We start from the raw sequence: 22,923 nt of genomic DNA on the forward strand, positions 1-22,923 counted from the left end.
GCACATTCTGGGAGGAGGCAAAAGGTGACCCACCCAAGGATACACAAGGAAGGGAAAGAAGGGGGAATATACCGCTCCACAGGAGAAAAGGAAAAAAGAAAAGAAAAGAAGGGACTTGGAAGAGAGTTGAAGGAGATTTGGCAATTCTGTAGATGAACTATCCCAGGCAGTTTATTGGCAAGAACATAGCAGGAAATAGTAAGTCAGACAGAGGTGAGTGAGTGTCCTGTTATTTTACTACTCTGGTCTCAGTTTTCTTGGTAAGGATAATGACACCTACTTCCCATAATTCTGGCGAGGATTTAAGGAAATACATTCTGTAAAAGGATCCAGTACAGTGTCTGTCACATAGTAAGCACTTAATAAACACTAGTTTTTAATCTCTCTTTCTTCCTCTCAGATGCAGTGAGGTCATCAAGACAGAGGATTCATATTACTACAATACCCTTCATATTTTCACTTTTATAAATCAAGGTCATGCCAGTCCAACATTCCACCTATATAATAGAAAATGAAAATTTCTTCTGAATACTTTTAGTTAAACTCACGTCCGAGATGCAACCCTCCAAAAAACTATCATCAGTTTTTCCCATGATGATTTTCAAGGACCTTACTGATGGCCCACGAAGGAATGGCAGGCTAGAGAAGGGACCTGTTTGAGGTCCTCACTTCTGCAAAGTGGAGGAGACTTTGGGGGTTTACACATTTTTAGGAAGTTATTCACTTCCTGCGAAAAGCTAGGACTGTCTACACAATGCCTCTCACTGCTGCACCGTTGAATACTGGGGTGAAGTGGTCAAAGAGGTCCCAAGAAGCAGACACTTCTCTGCATCCAGCATTAGAGAAAGTTGAGCCTTCTAAAGTTTTACCCTTGTACAGTGCTGGTAATAAGAGAAATGACTAGAACTATAGAAATATAATTGATGAAGCCTCTGTACCCTATTTTCAAACTGATCAACTGCAGAGGGAGATACTGAGACAGTCTGCAATTATTATCAGCGCAGAATTTTTAAATGATCATTTAAGTGATCACTTTGATATCAGGTAGCAGGGGAGAGTTGATCCATATGGAACACAGGGGACTGGTGGATACTGAAATACCAAGATGATGATAGAAATGGCATGTATATATTTCCCTCAGCCACTCTTAGGTAAAAGGGTGATCAATTTCACAGGGAGGACTGTCTGCAGTTAATATGACCACATTCTAGTTAAATCTACACATCTATTGCACTTTGGTATGTGTGTGCGCATGCAGGTGCGTGTATATATACATGTGTTCAAATACTTGGTACACCGTTCATTCCATATTGTAGGTTCAGTCATTCTTAATTATTTACAACTAAGTAGAACTTTTAGACGGAAATCAAATAATTAACGGGTGTACCTAAGAATTGTTAGGGAGATGTTGTATTAACTAACATTTGCACTCATGGTTCTAGGTGTCTGAGTAGTTGGGACAAGTTGTGAAAGACAGGAGTTGTCAAAGACTCATTGCTCTCTGGAAGACACACATTACATCTGCACCTAATCTTCCAGACTTCAGAATTTTCTAGAGCATCTGAAAAGGATTCTTCAGGTAGCTTACTTGCTCAGCATTGGTTTCTCATCATTAACTGGGGTGATTTCTACTGAAATCGTTTTTAATATCTTATGTTTCCCATCTGACAATTGTATTGTAAAGTCATCAGCAAGGCTCTCTGAGTCATCATGCACATACATCAACTTCATTCCTGGAAGAAGGGGAAAAAGAAAGTAAATCTTATGATTAAGCCATTCTGAAACACACATAATCTCTTTTAATTTCCAAGGTATTGGTATCAGCAAGAGTTCATTAATCACTACATAGGGTGAAATTAAACTGCTTTATAAAGTAAGATTGCCCTCTTAGTTCATTAAAAAATTGTATTTAAATACTTTAGTATTTGATAAGGCTCTTATTTAGAAATCAGTGAGGAAAGGATATATTATTTAATAAACTGTATGAAAACAATGGTTTATTACTTGGAGAAAATTTTAGTTAGATACCTACCTCAAGCCAATAACCAAAATAAATTCTAGATGAATCAAAACTTAAATATAAAACTATTTTTTTAAAAAACCTACATAGAATTCATATGAAAATTCAAGAGACCAGAACAGCCAAAATAATCTTAAAAAAGAACAAAGTTGGAGACTCACATTTCCCATTTTCAAAACTTACTACAAAACTATAGTAATCAAGACAATGTGTAACTGTTATAGAATAGACGTATAGATTAATCTAATAGAGGAGAGTCCAGAAATGAGCTCATGAATTTACAATCAACTGAATCCCATCAGGGGAACAAAACCTATTCAATGGGGAAAGAATAGTCTTTTCAATAAATGTTACTGGGACAACTGAACAGCCACAGGCAATAGAATGAAGTTGGATCCCTACCTCACACTACATACAAACATTAGCTCAAAATAGATAATAGACCTAAATGTAAGAGCTAAACTAGAAAAACTGTTAGAAGAAAATATAACAATGAATCTTTGTGACTTTGAGTTAGGTAATGGTTTCTTAGATAAGATACCAAAAGCACAAGTGACCAAAACAAAACAAAACAAAAACAGTGGATAATTTAGATCTTAACAAAATTAAAAATTTGAGGCTAAAAATGATACTATCAAGGAAGCACAAAACAGCCCACAGAACCGGAGAAAATATTTACAAATCATATGTCTGATAAGGGAGGGTCTACTATTCCAAATATAATAAGAACTTTTACAACTCAATAATAAAAGACAACCCAATTACAAAATTGGCAAAGGATTTGAGTAGACATTTTTCCGAAGAAGATATAAGAGTATAGACAAATAGCCAACAAACTCATGAAAAGACGTTCAACGCTATCAACAATTAGGGCAATGAAATCAAAATCACAATGATGTACTATTTCACACCCACCAGGACGGCTATGATAAAAAGATAGACAATAACAAACATTGGTGAGGATGCAGAGAAATCGGAACTCTCACATTACTGGTAGGAATATAAAATGATGCAGCTACTTTGGAAACCAGTTTGGCAGTTCCTCAGCATATTAAACACAGTTATCACATGACGCAGCAATTCCACTCCAGATACAAACCCAAGGGAAATGATAGTATCTATCCATACAAAAAACGTATACATACATGAACGTTCACAGTCAAAAGTGAAAGTGACCCAAATACCCATCAACTGATGAATGGATCAAGTAAATGTGGCACGTCTATACAATGGAATATTATTTGACAATGAAAAGGAATGGAGTTGTTCTGACTTGTGCTACACTATGGCCGAATCTTGAAAACATTATGTTAGATAAAAGAAACCAGTTACAAAAGATCATACGTTCCATTTATATGATTCCGACATGTCAGAATAGACAAAGCTATAGAGACAAAAAATAGGTTCCTGGTTGCCAAGGGCTGAGGAAGAAAAGAGTGAGAATGACTGCTAATGAGTATGGTATTTCTTTTAGGAGACGATAAAGTGTTCTAAAATTGATCATGATGATGAATATACTAAGGACCTCTGAATCCTAGGCTTAATTAAATGGATAGATATTATGGCATGTGAATTATATCTTATTTCTGAATGCCGAATGTCTTCCTATTATAAAAACAAAAGAAAGAAAATGTAAAGGAAAATAATGATAAATTTCACTACTTACAGTTTGTGATTTCTGTACTTAAAAACCATGAATTAAAAGGCAAATAAAATCTAGAAAAACTTGTCTGTAACGTGTGACAAAAATGTGAAATATCAAATATTTAATGATCTCTTAGAAGTTAATGTAAGTCAATGGAAGAATGGGCAAAGGACACTATCAAGCAGTTTCCAAAAGGTGAAACATATATGGTTAATTGGACATGAAACTATGGTAAATTACTCATAATCTGAGAATTTCAAAATAAGATCACAATAAGAGACTGTTATCAACTACCACATTTGCACAAGTTATTAAAACTATTCATTCTTGATTAGGAAAATAGGCATGGTCGTGCGTATCATGCAACGGCAATTTTTTCCCTCAAAGTATTATAAATGCTCACCTCTTTTTACGAAATAATCTCACTATAAAATTTTATGCGAAAAAATTCTATGAGATGTGGACTGAGATTTATGTTACAAAAATAGACATAAGATATGTTTAGGTGTAGTTTGTAAATTCAAGAAATGAAAAGCTATCTGCATATTTAAAAATGGAAGATAGTTGCATGAAAGGAGAGGACAGTAAATCCATACAATGAAAAGCTGGAGTTATCACAAACCATGTTTTTCAATCAACATTTGAAAAGTAAGAAATTTAGGGGCACCTGGGCGGCTCAGTCAGTTAAGCGTCCAACTCTTGATTTCCACTCAGGTGATGATGTTACGGTTGATGAGATAGAGCCTCACATGGGGCTCTGCGCTCAAAGCACAGAGCCTGCTTGGGATTCTCTCACTCCCTCTCTTTCTTTCTCCCTCTCCACTGCTCGTACTGTCTCTCCCTCCTCCTCCCTCCCTCCCTCTCTCTCTCTCTCTCTCTCAAAATAAACATTAACATTTTTTAAAAATTTTAATTAAAGAAAATAAAAAGTCAAGGGCTTTTAAAAATAAATAAATAAAAACTAAGAAGTTTCTCATAATTGATAAGAAAAAACCTCAGATTACATAAGGTGGTAGCAGTTTTGTAAGTTCTGTATGTTGGGGGTGGGGGATGTATGTGAGAATATACTAAAGTTTAAACCAAATGTAGCCCTAACTGAATCAAGAATAAAGATGAAAATCCAGTCTCTGAGAAGGCCACCAAGCTTTTAACCAAAGGATTAATTCATGTAAACTGTTTTTATTTTTTCTTCAAAATCATTGCATAAGTGCGAACTTACACAATTTGCCTACTTATTTAACCTAAGAATATAATAAATAATATTTAACCTAATTAGAAAACAGACTTTCTTGAGAGCAAAATTTGAATAATTATTTCTTTTCCTTTGTCTTAAATTTGAAAAAAACTATTGTCACAACATACTGTATTATTTGATACACATGGTTATTAACTCGGTCATATCATCAACTTAAGTGCCAGGAGTTCATTCTTTGCAATTGATAGAAACTAAGAAATATATGAATTAGCTTTTCAAGTTCAAATGTGACATTGAACAACTATTGCATAATAAACTTGGAGGCAGAGCACTTATCCTGGTTGGGGAAGGGAAAAATTCAGACAGAATAACTGTTGAACCGGCCCAGAGACGAAACCAGCACAGGAAGGGAAGAGTTTGGAGTCCTGGAGGGGGTGCTCCACGGGGAGGTCAGAGGTCACCTGGTTCTGAAGGCACAGTGTTGGCTAGCCCAGCAAAGGGGGTTCAGGTTGGGGAAACGATATGTGAAGGCAGGAAGGAGAGTGAGAATAGGCAGTGATTCTAGAACCATCCTTTTCTCCAATATTCAAAAGTGTGTTTATATTCGGAAAATGGGATAAAATTGATTTTTTAGAAAGAGCAATTAAAAAATAATTCAGGCTGCTATTCCAACGTGTCATTTCCTTAAAGAACAAATTATCTCCACGGAGAATAATGAGTTATTATATGTGGTTCTATATTCGTTTCAAACATAGAAATTTTGGCAGACAAATCTCTTCAAATTTAGGTCCATGATCTCAGTAGTTTTAAAAAGGAATTTTTCATTATGACATGAAAAAGTTGGAGCTAAAATACCCCAAATCACAAGTATCATTTTTATTGATGCTCCCAAAGTGAAAGAAGACATTTTTATTTCCTTTTCAACTACCCATTCTCTCTAGCCGAGGCTTCATGCCCTACATTAATCCAGAGCCCAGAGAAAACCCTTGAGAGATAAATGAATACAGTAGTTGAAGGCCATTTCTTCACTTCTTATTCCTGTGAGTTATTATTATCTTTTCTGGGCTAAATTAGGAAATCAACAAGAACAAATGAAACGAAGTGGAACGTGATATACCATTCTTGAGAAGTTCCAAGGAAAAGCTGTGAATAAGTTCATGCCTCTGGCTGGGGTTGGCAGGCTGCTTATTTGGAGGAAACTCTTTGCTAAGCATCCCGTTGGTGAGGAAGCCATGGCGTGGTTTATGAGTGATGCTGAACAGCAAGGAGTCCTTGGGAACGTCTAGATCAGCAGCATTGATGATGGAGGTATCCAACTCTTTCCTCTGACCCTCACACACCTGAACAAAAACAAGTCAAAAGCTCAGTTGTGTAGAAATAAAATTTGTCTTTCTGCTAGGAAATTGCCCAAAAGAACTAATTTTAAGATATTCTATTGAAAAATTTCTACGAAATTTGTGTGTAATGAGTCCTAAAAAGAAATGGCTTGTTTAACATGACTTTGGAAGAAAAGAATACATTTATTAATCCCTCTCCGGTTTTCTCTGAAGACTTACTTCAAAGCATTTTATTCATTTCCATAAAGGACAGAGGATACACACACACACACACACACACACACACACACACACAATTTTTCCCCGCATAATTCAAAGGTCAGGGAAAAAGCAATCAAAGGAATGTTTGCTTTCTGGAATTTACAGAGTTCAGTTGTAAAAGTAACTGTAGACCCTTCACCTTCAGAACCTAATCTGTTATTTTCACCTCCTGGACCTCGTTGCTTTCATATTTCTTAAGTTTCTGCTTTAGAAACAGTACAAATATCAGCTATTCACACGGGGGTGGGGGGGCTAGGTTTCTAATTTTGGTCATTGTGGGAAGACCTTCTGTATTTCAATTGCAATCAACAACAATTGAGAAGGATGCTTCTGGAAGCATAATGGTGTTTATTTTAATTCTGGGTCCCTCCTCTCTCTCCAATCCTCATGCCTCTAATTTTCCTGAACTCCCTCCCCCACCCCCACCTCCCACTTCAGGTTTAATCATTCTTTAAGGACAAAGAGAACTGAATGTTTTTCATTTCAGGTAGGATGCAGCCATTTAGAACTTGACATGGTACTTAGCTGTCTTGATCTTTTTCCCATCCCATAGTGAGAATAAAGAGAAAAAAGAAATATTTGTTCCCTATTTTGAAATAAAGCAAGCTATAAATAAGAAGAACATATACATTTAACAGAAGTCTATCGGGAATCTGCGATGCACTGTGCTTCATGCTGTGAGGATATGAATATGCTAAAAAATTAAAGGTAGATGAGACTGTGAAGGCTGCTCCGTCCATAATTATACTGCAAGGAAGAAAATATCTAGTGTTACTAAACATGGTTAAACAAGAAGTGTAAAAGGGTGGAGGAGACCAGGAATGTCTTCATGGCTGGGTGGGCATGTTAGCCATGAAGGATACATATGGCTTAGATTTGTGAAAATGTCCTTTCTCTTCAGCCTCTCTTACTGAGAGAGCCTTCCTGCCACAAGTCTCCACGGCACTTGGATGAAGAAGAATCACTTGCCATTCTGATACTTGGGCTAAAATGATGCTGATTTTTTTGTATCTGGCCTTACATTATTTTATTTTATTTTTTATTTGATTTGATTATTTTAGAGAGAGAGAGAGAGGGAGAGAGAAAGAGACAGAATCTAAAGCAGGCTCCATGCTCAGTGTGGAGCCCAACGTGGGGCTCGATCCCATGACCCTGGGATTATGCCATGAGCCCAAATCAAGAGTTGGACACTCAACTGACTGAGCCACCCAGGCGCCGCTGGTCTTACTTATTAAGGACTAAGATGGCATCATAATTTAATGTGCAATGATATAATTATGAAATTATCTTTCATGATAACTTGTGTTTTTCTCCAAGAATTTTAATAAAGCAACCTAAAATATGTTCTAATTACCCTTCTTCCTAAAGCTTAAGACTCTTGGACTCACTCTATGGCAACCTTTCTCATTTATAAAATGATAAATTACTTTACAACATGACTGAAAAATTCCATTGAAAACATTTGGGATTCCTTTTTGTACACTTCATTGACTGAGATTGTAAATAAAAGGTTTAGATCAATATACACAAAATGCAGAAGCTTACTTGCAGAGCAGTTTGAAATGGATTATAATATCTTAAACTAAAACCTCATTTTTTTGTGCAAGTTGCATCCTGACTTGATCAAGCTTGACTGTCTACAAGAGAAATACTTTTCCACAAGAAAGCAAAATAAATATGACTATTTTAAAAAATCACTTGGGGGTGCCTGGGTGGCTCAGTCGGTTAAGCGTCTAACTTCAGCTCCGGTCATGATCTCGCAGCCTGTGAGTTCGAGCCCTGTGTCGGGCTCTGTGCTGACAGCTCAGAGCCTGAAGCCTGCTTCGGATTCTGTGACTCCCTCTCTTTCTGCCCCTTCGCCTTTCATGCTCTGTCTCTCTCTGTCTCTCTCTCAAAAATAAATAAACATTAAAAAAAATTAAAAAACAAAAACAAAGTCACTTGAAGCTTAAAGCCAGCTTTGCCAATAACAATGGAGGTCTGTATTTGTTACTCTTCAACAGCTTCTCTAAGGAGTGCACAGGTAAGAAGCATGATTACTTTAGAGAAGAGCAAGGGACAATTTCCCAATGGCTTAATTATTTCAGAAACTCCAACCCTAGATAGATACAAAACAGTAGAGTTAAGTACAGAAGGAATCATTTATACAGTTTTTCCTCTCTCTCAATTACCGAAGTACTCTCCAGAGAAACCCATGGCCAATAGAAGAGGAAGGGCAGGAGCTGGCTCTCAAATCTCATTGTGAGGTGACTCTCATATACTGTGAACAATCAGTAGAAAATTCATATCCATGGGGCACCTGGGTGGCTCCACTGGTTAAGCGTACAACTTTGGTTCAGGTCATGATCTCATGGTTTGTGATTTCGAGCTCCGCGTCGGGCTCTGTGCTTACAGCTCAGAGCCCGGAGTCTGCTACGGATTCTGTGTCTCCCTCTCTCTCTCTGCCCCTCCCCCACTTGTGCTCTGTCTCTTTCTCTCTCAAAAATAAATAAATGTAAAAAAAAAAAAAAGAAAATGCATATCAAATAAAGACTTTTGTATTCAGAATTTGATAATTTTTAGTGACAAATAAGGCTAGATAATGGTTTCAAAATAGATCATATGTGCTTTGGGAAATGTCTGAAAAAAAGATGACAAACATAATAACAATAATACAAATGGCACCTGTTTACTAAGGGTCTAGTATGTGCCTGGCCACCTTGATCATCATGGCTACCCCTTAAGGATTTGATGCACATTTTGCAGATAAGGAAAGAGAAGCATAAAGAAAAAATAACTTGTCCAGAACCCCACAACTAGTAAACAGCAACACCCAAGTCCGTCTTATTTCAAAGCCTGTGCTCATCCATTTAATCAAGATTTGCTATACGTATGTCTGAATTAAACAATCATATATAAATAATAGAATTGTTTTAAAAGATTATATGCTAATATGAAAAGTTTCCCAATATACATAAGTAGGTTTTTTTTAAAGTAGAGATTTGTAGGTATAATACGATCCCTGATTTGTAAGCAAAACATACAGAAAAATTGCACATATATTATACATATATATATATATATATATATATATATATATACACATACATACACACACATCACTGGCATGTGCACAAATTATTTTTGAGGGATTACTAAAAATGCAGTCAATGGGGAGTGGCTTTGGGTAGGGGCTGTTGAAGAGAGAGACTGTCATATTTCATTGTGTATATTTCTCAATATTCTAACTTGTATAACTATATATTTTTATTACCATGTTTTTAAAGACAAGAGGTGTTATCTGTGGAGTGATATCATGGCCATTTTAACTATATATCTGAATTTTTAAATAAAACTAACAAACATTTTCACATAAAAATATTTTTTAAACTACATAAAAAGCATGATTCAAATTATAGTTTTTTCATTTCATATACTTTTATAAATAGTTATATAAAAAGATGCCTTAATATATGTGAATTAAGAGTCCTTGTCATTACAGTATTAGTTAAGAGGACATGCTATGGAAATCAAACTGCCTGGGTGCAAATTTCCCATGTACCACTCCTTATGCCACTTATTTCTAAGCCCTGGGATCTTGGGCCACTAAGCTAACCTCTTTATGCCTCATTTTTTTCAGTTACTCAATAGCAATAACAATAGCATCACCCTAAAAGCCTACTGTGAGTATTCAATATGAACACATGTAAAGGACTTGAAATAGTACCTACAACCCAGTAAGAACTCCATCTAACATATATATATATATATATATATATATATATATATATATATATATATAAAATATTATATATTATATCATATATAATATATATGCAACTGTAATCGCATTGATGCAATTCTGTATGTTAGCAATTATTACTATCATCACCATCATTATTATTAGACCCATGTTTTTCAAGTAATTGCATTATATAATCTAGTTAGTGTTCTCCCCATTTCTAGTCAACTTAATGTATTAAGGACACCTGGACCAATGTAAATGAGCTAGGTGAAAATAAAATCAGAAAATGATTAAAAAAAAAAAGAAATGGAAAATTCTGGTATCTTTCTTACAGTAATATTCTGCACTACAAAGTCAGGAGCTTCATCATTTGTGGGGTTGATTATAACGTGAAACGGTATCTCCAAGGAACGTTGCTTCCCATCTGTGACATACACCATGAACTGGTCAGCCGTCGGTTCCACCCTCAGATGTCTGGATTGCACATAGTTAATGTGTAAAGCCTTCATGTCTTTCCACTGGAACGAAGCTAGAGCATACCAACACGGAGCAGGTAAATTAGAAAAACTTTTTTTTTTTTTTCCCAACCTACTGATCCTTAATCCTTAACACAATAGCTTATTTCAAAGAAAAGCAAGTAAGAGATCATTGCAGTTGACCCAAGAATCAGCTATCGGGGGCTGCTGTAATATCTGTCAGCCATCAACAAAAAACAGATATCCATAAATCATAAGGAAGGATTAAAATCTGCATGGAGAACAGAAAGATGATAACTGCTAACCAGGATGTGTAGGGACTTCATGACTATTCTTTATATGGTTAGAATGAACGTTAAGAGAGACCTTCCCTTGATTAAAACCACTGCTCCTATAAACAGTTCTTATTATGCTTGGATAAGAAAAAGACTATCTCGGGGTGCTGGGTGGCTCAGTTGATTAAGCCTCTGACTTTAGCTTGGGTCATGGTCTCATGGTTCATGAGCTTGAGCCCCGCTTTGGGTGAGCTTGAGCCCCGCATCAGGTAAACTCGAGCCCCACATCGAGTGAGCTCAAGCCCCACTTCAGGATTCTCTCTCCTTTCCTGTCACTGTTCCTCGTGGGATTCTCTCTCTCTCTAATGCTCTATGTTGAGCATTAAGTCACAGGCCAAATGCGTACCTTTAGGGCAATAAATCTTTTTCCCCCAGCTTTATTGAGATATAATTGACATACAACGCCATAAGTTTAAGTTTTCCCATGTGATGATTTGGTACACACCTACGTTGTAAAATGTTACCACAATAATGTTTGTTAACACATCATTCACTTCATGTGATTACCATTTTGTTGTTACAGTGAGAACATTACGCTTTACTCTCAAATCAACTTTCAAGCATACGATACAGTATTAACTAGAGTCACCATGCTATACCTTAGATCCCTGGAAATTATTCATTTTATAACTGAAAGTTTGCACCCTTCAACCAACATCTCTCCACTTGTCCCACCCTCCAGCCCCTAGTAACCACTATTCTACTCTGTTTCTATGAGTACAACTGTCTCAGATTCCACATATAAGTGAGATCATATGGTATTTGTCTTTCTCTAATGTATTTCACTTAACATAATGCTCTCAAAGTCCATATATATATATTTCTTTTTCTTTTTTTTTTTTTTTTTGCAAATGGCAGGATTTCCTTCTTGTTGTGGTTGAATAATATTCTATCATGTATTTGTATCACGTTTGCTTTATCCATTCATCCATCAACGGACATGTAGGTCGTTACCATGTGTTGGGCTATTGTCAATAATGGCACAATGAACATCAGAATATAGACATCTCTTTGATATCCTGTTTTCATTCATTTGAATATATACCTAGAAGCAGAATTGCTGGATCATATGACACTTCTATTTTTAATTTTGTGAAGAATCTCCACAGTAGCTATACCAACTTACATTCCCACCAACAATGCCCAAAGGGTTACCTTTTTTCCACATCCTTACCAGCATTTGTTATCTCTTGTCTTTTTGATAAGAGCTATTCTAACAGGGGGGAAGTGATATCTCATTGTGGTTTGGACTGGAATTTCCCTAGCGATAGGTGATGTCGAGCACTTTTCATGTACCTATTGGCCATCTGTATGTCTTCTTTGGAGAACTATCTATTCAAGTCTTCTGTCCATTTTTAAATCAGATTGTTTGGGCTTCTTTGCTGCTGAGTTAGATCAGTGAGTCCTTTACACATTTTAGATATTGATCCCTTATCAGATATATGGTTTATAAATATTTCCTTCCATCTTGCAGGTTGTCTTTCCATTTTGTTGACTGCTTCTTCTGCAGAAGCTTTTTAGTTTGATGTAGTCTTACTTTCTTGATTTTTGCATTTGTTGCCTTTGCTTTTGGTGTCAAATCCAAAAAACCACTGCCAAGATCAATGTCAAGAGTTTACCACCTATGTTTCCTTCTAGGAGCTTTATGATTTAAGGTTTTACATCCAAGTATTTAATCTATTTTGAGTTTTTTTGTTTTTTGTTGTTGTTTGTTTGTTTGTTGCATGGCATAAGACAGTGGTTCATTTTTATTCTTTTCCATGAGGCTGTCCAGTTTTCCCAACACCATTTATTGTCCTTTTCTCAGTGTATATTCTTGGCTCCTTTGTCATAAATTAAATGACCACATATGCATGGACTTACTTCTTCAAAAAAAATTTTTTTATGTTTATTCATTTTTGAGAGAGAGAGAGAACACAAGCAGGGGAGGGGAAGAGAGAGAGGGAGATACAGAATCCAAAGCAGGCTCCAGGCTCTGAACTGTCAGCACAGAGCCCAACACAGGGCTCAAACCCACGAACCATGAGATCATGACTTGAGCCGAGGTTGGATGCCTAACCAACTAAGCCACCCAGGTGCCCCTGCATGGACTTACTTCTGAGCTCTTTCATTCTGTTCTACTGATCTATATGTCTATTTTTATGCCATACTGTTTTAACACCATAGCATTTCGATTATTATAGCTTTGCAATATACTTTTAAATTAGAGAACATAATGCATCCAGCTTTATTCTTTCTCAAGATTGCTTTCGGAATTCAAGGTCTTTTGTGCTCCCATAGAAATTTTAGGATTGTTTGTTCTGTCTCTGTGAAAAATGCCATTTAAATTTTGATAGTGATTGCCTTCAAAGCTATAGATGGCTTTGGGTAGTACCGACATTTTAACAACATTAACACTTTTGATCTATGAATATATCTTTCCATTTGCTTATGTCTTTTTCAATTTCTTCCATCAAGACATCAATTCTATGTCTTATAGTTTTTGGTATATAAATTTTTCACTTCCTTGTTTGATTTTATTCTTAAGTATTTCATTGTTTTCAATTCTATTGTGAATGAAATTGTTTGCTTTTTCAATAGTTCATCATTAGTATATAGAAATACAACCGATTTTTTAATGTTGTTTTTGTATCCTAAAATTTGACTTATTTTGTTGACTTGTTCTAATAGTTTTTTGGTGAAATCTTTTTTTTTTTAATTTTTTCAAGTTTAATTATTCATTTTTTAAAGAGACAGACAGACAGAGAGCCCCCATGCAAGAGTAGGGGAGAGGCAGAAGGAGAGACAGAGAGAGAGAATCCCAAGCAGGCTCCACACTGTCAATGCAGAGCCCGTCAGAGGGCTTGAAACGATTAACTGTGAGATCATGACATGAGCTGAAATCCACTGAGCCACCCAGGCACCCCTTAGTAAAATCTTGAGAAATTTCTACATGTAATATCACATAATCTGCAAAAAGAGACAATTTTACTTCTTCCTTCTTACTTGGATACCTTTTATTTCCTTTTCTTGTCTCATTATCCTAGCTAGGACTTTCAGTACTATGTTGACTAAGAATGATAAGAGTGGGCATACTTGTTTTTGTCCTCATCTTGGAAGCAAAGCTTTTAACCGTTTAGAGTATGCTGCCACTTGTGAATTTGTCATATATGACCTTTATTACATTGGGGTATATACCTTCGATACCAAATTTGTCGATAGTTTTTATCATAAATATTGTTGAATTTTGTCAAATGCTTTTTCGGTATCTATAGAGATGATCATAGACTTTTAGTCTATCAATTTGGTGTATCACATTTATTGATTTACATATGCTGACCATCCTTGCATCCCAGGTAGAATTCCCACTTGATCACGGTGTACGATCCTTTTAATGTACCATTGAATTCAGTTTGTTAATATTTTCTGATGAATTTTTGCATCTACATTCTTCAGGGATTGGTCTATGGTTTTCTTACAGTATCCTTACCTGGCTTTGGTATCAGGGTAATGCTGGTCTTATAAAATGAGTTGGGGAGTTTTTCCTCATATTCAATGTTTTGCAAGAGTGCAGGAAGAAATAGTGTTAATTCTTCTTTAAAAGTTCGATAGAACCTGCAAAAACATCTGGTCCTGGTCTTTTCTTTCTCAGGAGGTTTTGGATTACTGATTAAATCTCCTTACTTATTATAGGTCTATTCAGGGTTTCTAGTTCATCATGACTGAGATCTGGTAAGTTGTATGTTTCCAGGAATTTATCCATTTCTCTCAGATTGTCTAATTTGTTGATGTATGGTTGTTCCTAGCAGCCTCTTCTGATCCTCTGTATAACTGTGGTATCAGTTGTAATATCTCTTCTTTCATTTCAAATTTTGAGTCCTCTCTTTTTCAGGGCAAGTCTAGGTAAAGATTTGCCAATTTTGTTTATCTTTTTAAAAGACCATATCCTAGTTTCTTTTTTTTTTTTTAATTTTTTTTTCAACGTTTTTTATTTATTTTTGAGACAGAGAGAGACAGAGCATGAACGGGGGAGGGGCAGAGAGAGAGGGAGACACAGAATCGGAAGCAGGCTCCAGGCTCTGGGCCATCAGCCCAGAGCCTGACGCAGGGCTCGAACTCACGGACCGCGAGATCGTGACGTGAGCTGAAGTCGGACGCTCAACCCACTGAGCCACCCAGGCACCCCTTGCTAATTGGGCTTCTTTTGTTCTTGTTTTTCTAGTTCCATGAGTTATAAAGTTATGTTGTTTATTTGAGATAATGTTTTAATGTAGGCCCTATCACTATAAATTTTCTTCTTTGCACTGCTTTCGCTGCATCTCATATATTCTGGTATGTTATGTTTCCATTGTTGTTTGTTTCAAGATTTTTAAAATATCTTTTTCTTCCAGTTGTATGAAAAAATAATTGACATACATCACTGTATAAATTTAAGGTGTAGAGCACGATGGTTTGATTTACGTATATTATGAAATGATTACCTCAATAGGTTCAGCTAACATTCATCTCTTCATATAGATACAGTTTTAACAGAAAGAAAGAAAAAGGGGCACCTGGCTGGCTCAGTTGGTACAGTATGAGACTCTTGATCTTGGGGTTGTAAGTTCGACCCCCACTTGGGGTGTAGAGATTACTTAAAAATAAAATCCTTAAAAAAAGGAGAGAAAAGAAAGGAAAAAAATATTCCTTGTGATGAGAAATCATAGGATTTTTTACTTTTACTTTTTCTGAAGGTTATTTATGTATTTATTTTGAGACAGACAGAAAGAGCACAAATGGGGGAGGGGCAGAGAGAGAGGGAGGGAGAGAGAGAAAAAAAAATCCCAAGCAGGTTCAATCAGTGCTCAGAGCCCGTCATGGGGCTTGAGCTCACAAAACTGTAAGATCACAAGCTGAGTTGCAATCAGGAGTCAGATGTGTAACTGACCGAGCCACACAGACACCCCAGGATTTTTTTAAAAATTTCATCCTTGAACCATTGGTTGTTCGGGAGTGTCTTAATTTACACTTATTTGTGAATTTTCTAGTTTTCCTCCTGTTACTGATTTAAATTTCATACCATTGTGGTCAGAAAAGATACTTGGTATGACTTCAGTCTTTCAAAGTTGTCTAAGAGTTGTTTTGTGACACATCGGGTGATAGAATATACTGTGTATGTCTATTGGGTTCATTTGCTCTAATGTACAATTTAAGTCCACTGTGTCCTTGTTGATTTTTCATCCAGGTGATCTATCCATTGTTGAAAGTGGGGGACTTCAGTACCCAAGTATTCTTATTGTATTGTTGTCATTACTTCCTTCAGATCTGTTAGTATTTGCTCAATATATTTAGGTGCTCCAACGTTGTATGCATATAAATTTATAATTGTTCTATTCTCCTGATGAATTTACCCTATTATCATTTTACAGTGACCTTCTTTGTCTCTTGCTACAGTTTGGATTTAAAGTCTATTTTATCTGTTGTAAGTACCCCTGCTGTCTTTTGGTTTCCATTTGCATGGGATATCTTTGTTCATCCCTTCATTTTGAGCCTATATGTGTCCTTGAAGCTGAACTTAGCCTCTTGCAAGCGGCATGTATTGGGTCTTGTTTTTTTTCTATCCATTCAGTCACTCTATTAATGTTTTTGTTTTCGTTGTTATTGTCTGAAATACAAGAGCTATTTAAATATCTGAGATACGGGGCGCCTGGGTGGCTCGGTCGGTTAAGCGTCTGACTTCGGCTCATGTCATGATCTCATGGTCCGTGGGTTCGAGCCCCGCGTCGGGCTCTGTGCTGACAGCTCAGAGCCTGGAGCCTGTTTCAGATTCTGTGTCTCCCTCTCTCTGTGACCCTCCCCCGTTCATGCTCTGTCTCTCTCTGTCTCCAAAATAAATAAACGTTAAAAAAAAAATATTTAAATATCTGAGATACATTCCGTTTTCAAAATTAAAGTCCTCACCTTCAACATCTCAGGCTCACTCTCTCTCTCTGTTACACCCATGATACGTGTCCTGATCTTTTCTGCCATTGTCTTTTAAAAGTGCTAAAAGGTTAGGAGAATGAGACCTGTGAGCTCCACCAGATTTATGATATCACAGTATTCTGGGTTGCTATGAAGGTCTTTTAAAACATTCCTTCTTCGGGGCGCCTGGGTGGCTCAGTCGGTTGAGCCTCCGACTTCAGCTCAGGTCACGATCTCACGGTCTGTGAGTTCGAGCCCCGTGTCGGGCTCTGAGCTGATGGCTCGGAGCCTGGAGCCTGCTTCCGATTCTGTGTCTCCCTCTCTCTCTGCCCCTCCCCCGTTCATGCTCTGTCTCTCTCTGTCTCAAAAATAAATAAACGTTAAAAAAAAATTTTTTTTTTAAATAAAACATTCCTTCTTCAGTATTCTTATAGTTTTCCTATGTGACATTTCCACTTACTTTGAAGTAAACTCCCATACATAAGGAAATTCAAAACAGAAAATTAAGATAAAAACAATAATTTTCAAAAATATCAGCTATAATAATAATTCCTTGAACGTATACAGTGCTCTGAACAATGTTGAAGTCCTTACGCAGTCGTTAAGCATGATTTGGCGAGTCAGATACATAGACATAGGCAAGTGACTGCTAGCCACGAAGCCATGACTTACCTATGCTTATGCCCATATTGCTTTTTTCAAAACCTGCAGAAGGAAGAGTGTTTTCAAGGTAGCCGAACTGGGGAAGAGAAACCAAAACAACTTCCAAGTCATCCGCTGCAGTGTCGGGGTCAGTGGCGGACAAATGGTTAATGGTAATGGCTGCTGAGAAACCCTCATCTACAACGAACATGGTACCTGCATACAAATAATAACACAATTATGACTTAGTGTGAAATCCCCTAATCAGAATAGTGAAGACAAAAGGGAGTGATTGTAATTCCAATTCAGAGGAGCCTCCCATGTGCAAATACGCTTCCATGGGAGATGTTCATTTCCTCTGGCATAATTTCTCCTTACAGTGAAAATATTCAGGGGTAATGGGTGGAATTTAATTTGACTTATGGAATTATATTTTTTTCTTGTACAAGCAAGCCAGACAATAATGGAAAGACAGCAGAAATACTAAATGCTCTAGTACAGCCCTTTAGTCATTCTCAAGGAACTCTGATTTCCCTTGTGTGTCTATAGAAGTGACAAATGAAAATAAGAATTGCCAAACTGTTTTAATGATAAGCCACTAAATGTAGTTTATGTACTCTTCAAGATCAGTTGGTACCTCTGTTTGTCAGAGCGTTAATTGCCTGCAAGCTATTATGAATTACTCATAACGAACATTTTTTCCATGCCTTGGTGCTTAATTATTCTGCAGGGATAAAGCTTCCTTTCCAGAACATTGCTTGGGAGATAGTTTGCAAATTACAATAACATCCATACATATGCTCGTATTTTTTTTCTAAGCAACAGAACATATACATAATGTCTATGAAGCGATGACTTTCTAAAAAGCAAATAAGGTTAAATGTATATAAATGGTCTCTCTGGTATTTTCATTCTGTTCTAATAGAAATTATTATGGAGAAAATAAATTACTCTCTCTCCAGCAGACAAATGATATTTCCCCATGTGAAATAAAGCCAGAATATTTGAGGATTCCAATGTTGTCCTGATCCCATAACACACACACACACACACACACACACACACACACACACACTCACAAACATACTTGCACTCTCTCTCCACACAGAATTACCTAAATTTTGAAACAAATAAATTCCTTTGCCCTGCAATCTTTTATACGCTTTGAGTTTTCCACAGATTTGCATTGAGGCAATTATCATAGGCAATTCTGTAGTTTATTTTAACTATAATTCAAGTGCATAGTATTTCACTAAACCACAGTTATGACACTAGGTGAGATGTTAGAACTTTAATAGAAGAAAACATTGTCACCTATTGCAATTGAAGGTGATTGGTTGTCCACTGGGTGTACTGTGATGTTGAGGTCATACACTGGAAAGGACTCATGAACAGGAACAGATGGATGAGGCCCATTGTAGCAACAGCCATTCACATAAGGACCAGCTTCTCCATCCGAAACCACCAATGTAATGGTATCATAACAAGGCACCAGGCCAATCTCACCACCTGGAAAACACACCGTCGCTGAAACCTGACTTTGTAAAAAACACAGAATACTAAGATGAAATCGACCTACACCTCTTCCACAAGCATAGAATGGCAAAGAAAGGAGCTTATGTGGCTACAATATAAAACCCAATTTTATCACTAGGAAATTAAATAGTCGTGAAAATAATGAAAAAATGCTTGCCCATCTGTTGCCTCTAGTGAAATCTCTGCCAGCCCTCTATCACCATATGGAGGGGCAAAAAGGGGCTCACAAGGGTCTGACCGTTCATAAAGGAACATGGGAGAGGCACAAAGCTTGACTAGGGAAGGTTTCATTCTTCCTTCATAAGTGTTTAGTGATAGGACCCACCTCAGGGAGAGTAGAAGGCACCCCCGTCCTTCCAAGTACATTGTCTTCCCATTTACATTAACTACCTTAAGTGAACACACATCACCCACACCACAGTTATAAGAAACAGAAGCTGGGAAGGCAAAATAGAAAGATAATCCACATTTTTGTTGTTTTAGTATTGTCCCCGTTATGCTAACAAAATAGCAACGTGACATGGCATAGAAATGGCATTTATTTTTGTTTCCCTTTTACTCTTTAGGGCTTATGCTCATGGGATTTAAAATGGCCCCAACGTGGGGCACCTGGGTGTCTCAGTTGATTAAGCATCTGACTCTGGATTTTGGCTCAGGTCATGATCTCACGGTCATGGGCACTGGACGTGGAGCCTGCTTAAGAGTCTCTCTTTCCCTCTCCTTCTGCCCCTCCCCTGCTCACGTGTGTGCATGCTCTCTCTCTCAATAAAAAATTAATAAAAATTGAAAGGTGAACAAAATGGCCCCCAACGTAAGCAGTGGGAGAAAGAAGGAAAAAAACGTCAGGATTTGATAGTTTATCAGTAAACCAGCCAATGTGCTCTTGGGTTACTAACTAACAGCACGAAGATAGAAGCACTCACTATCCAGGGGACAGAAAAGTTCTGCAGAAGTGCTTTTGGTAATTTTCATGCTTCACACTGAAAGTGTCATGAGGGATGCAAGCGTTGGAAGTTTTAATGAGACCGGCACACAAAAGATCAGGGACATCGTCTATTTTCACAAGACACATTGGTCAAATTTACACAATACTGTGCTTGGCATTATTCTACCTGATTAAAATAATGAAAGGAAAATCAAGAGATGATATTATTGAGCCACCAAATGATTAAAGGATGAGACAGCTAGGCTTAGAAGAAAAAACAGAGTTGAAGTTGAGAGAATTAGAATTAAATAATCAGCTTTAACTTTAGAAGCGGCAAAAATTAAGATGCCTCTCATATATTCATATTTATAAAAACATAAATGGGCATAAAGCTTATTTATTCTTCATTCACTTGATAAATATATATTTAGTGGCTCGTATCTGATAATTAGTAGGCTGGGTGCTCCAGCAGAGAATCAGGCAGACATTTGGAAAATGTCAGGCAGTTCAAAAGAATGTCAAATGTCAAAAGACCTTTTATGGGTCAGGCACTGACACAATCTAATGGTAGAGGAAGAAATGTAGTTGGGTTAGACTATCATTGATGTGTATATGTATTAAGAGGAACCATATGAAATCGCCACTATTAAGTCCAATTAAATGGAAAATTCACGTATCTCAGCCTGAATATGTATGGAGGGCTGAGAGACAAGAAGATGAAAGTATTGGCTGACAGTAGCATGGGGGCAAGGCACACATGGCAAGGAAAGTCAGGGAAGTTTTTCCAGATGGCTCTGCTGGCTTTATACCACGCATTAAATGATAATTACTTTACCAGGCAGATGAGGCAAAGAATTGAGATGGGGGAATGAGAACCTGCAGGAAGAGAAGTGGAAAAAATCGTTCTAGGAAGAGTAGGGAGCTTAAAAAAAAAAAAAAAAGGAAACATGGTACCTTCCATAACTGTAATTTCGATATAGTGGAAGCTTAGGTACATTTACAGAAAAGCTGAAAAAGCAGGCTGAGAATCGAGGCACAAAAAAGGCTACAACATGGATGGACAAGTCTCTACTTTGAATGGAGTACAGTCTAAGGACAGGATGTATACTTCAAACTGTTAATTGTGGCATTATTAAAAAAAAACATTTTAAGTCCGTTTATTCATTTTGAGAAAGAGAGAAATATGCACAAGTGAGGGAGGGGCAGAGAGAAGGAGAGACTCTACCACCAGCGCAGAACCCCATGTGGGGCTTGAGCTCACAAACCATGACCTGAGCAGAGATCAAGAGCTGGATGCTTAACTGCACCACCCAGGCAGCCCTAAAAAAATTTTTTTAAAGACTTCATGTTTGATGTTGGGAGAATAGTAAATTAATCATGTAATTTTACATCATAAGATATTATTCAATTACTAAGACTTACATTTACAATAACTTTATAACATTTAATAAATATTTTAATAAACATGTTAGCTGATAATCTCAATGAAAAATGTAATCGATAAAACTACACACACATGATTGCAACTATGTTAAAAATTATGATTGGAAAAAAGAAAACAAAGTACTGAAATGTTAACAGTGATCATCTCTGAGAGGTAAATAGGAGATTTTTCAAAACTTCATTATGCTTTTCCATACTTTCCAAGTTTTTTGAAATGAGCATGTAGTATTATTTTTATACTCATGGAGAGCAAATAATATTGGTGACAAGATTATCTTCAGGTGGCCTTTATAATCAACATATAGAGGCAAGCACAGAACACAGAAATTTCAGGTCCTGTAGCCTTTCCCACGCAGTGCTAAATTACTACCAATTGAATAATTGGCTGAACATTACAAAGAAACATCATTCAAATAATCAACCATCTTTTGAATTGGCAGTATTTCTCCTAATTTAGTAACATAACCCCAATACAACAACAAAAAACATCTACCTTTAGTAATGTGCCTAGTGTCCTAGTAGGTCTCATGAAAAAAAATTAGTTCACGGTCCCTTATGTGGCCATCATACCAGAAGAGATTTATAAATACGTAAACTGTTGTTCAGCACTTAGAGCAAGGCACTGGCAGAGAAGACAGATTCATAGCACCCCTCATTTATGTATGCATGAGCCTGCCATAAATGTTAAAATTACGTGAAACTCAATAGACGTTGGGCTTTGGCCCCTTTTCTGCCCATCTATATGAGATCTATTGGGGAAATCAAAATGAAACTGCGGACTCTTGAGAGACATCGAACATGTGAACTATGTTCCCCAGGACAAGGATATGGCCAGTGAAACCCTTCCCAAGACTAAACACGCTTAAGAAGATAAGGAGAGGAGTGCCCAGGTAGCTCAGTCTGTTAAGCCCCTGACTCTGGTTCAGGTCATGATCTCATGGTTTGTGGGTTTGAGCCCTGGGTCGGGCTCCGTGCTGACAGCTCAGAGCCTGGAGCTTGCTTTGGATTCTGTGTCTCCCTCTCTCTCTGCCTTTCCCCTGCTTGTACTCTGTCTCTCTCTCTCTCTTGCTCTCTCAAAGGTAAATGAACATTAAAAAAAGAAGAAGATAAGGAGATACCATTTTTTAAAAAGATGTCTGGGGGCTCCTGGATGGCGAAGCATCTGATTTTGGCTCATGTCATGATCTCACGGTTCAGGAGTTCGAGCCCCTCATCAGACTCTGTGCTGGCAACTCAGAGCCTGGAGCCTGCTTCGGATTCTGTCTCCCTCTCTCTCTGCCTCTGCCCTGCTTACGCCCTCTCTCTCTCTCCCCAGAATAAATAAAACATTAAAATTTTTTAAAAAATATTATTTCACAATATTCCCCCACTTCCAAATTAATCCTTACCTATCTCAATCCCCCCACCCCAAGTTCCCACTCCCATGCGTTGCTTGTATTCCCCATGTTCTTTCAAATAAGAG

At 37.1% G+C, this 22,923-nt stretch overlaps 1 protein-coding gene across 18 annotated transcripts in view; it reads right to left on the bottom strand.

The window, feature by feature from the left end:
• FREM1 (FRAS1 related extracellular matrix 1) overlaps positions 1-22,923 on the bottom strand; it is a 199,704-nt gene that overhangs the window by 65,999 nt on the left and 110,782 nt on the right. For all 18 annotated transcript variants that reach the window (XR_008424201.1, XR_008424202.1, XM_053907946.1 and 15 more), the window contains 5 exons: positions 18,872-19,066; positions 17,588-17,773; positions 10,515-10,711; positions 5,978-6,200; positions 1,589-1,733 (listed from right to left, as the gene is read on the bottom strand). Coding sequence is in view for 16 of the 18 variants with exons in the window: in XM_053907946.1 (XP_053763921.1) it covers positions 1,589-1,733; positions 5,978-6,200; positions 10,515-10,711; positions 17,588-17,773; positions 18,872-19,066 (946 nt within the window). In the remaining 2 variants the exon portion in view is untranslated. The remainder of the gene's footprint in view (positions 1-1,588; positions 1,734-5,977; positions 6,201-10,514; positions 10,712-17,587; positions 17,774-18,871; positions 19,067-22,923) is intronic.

This window comes from Panthera pardus, unplaced genomic scaffold, assembly GCF_024362965.1.
Source record: "Panthera pardus isolate Hobbes unplaced genomic scaffold, ASM2436296v1 HiC_scaffold_20, whole genome shotgun sequence".
Lineage (NCBI taxonomy): Eukaryota > Metazoa > Chordata > Mammalia > Carnivora > Felidae > Panthera > Panthera pardus.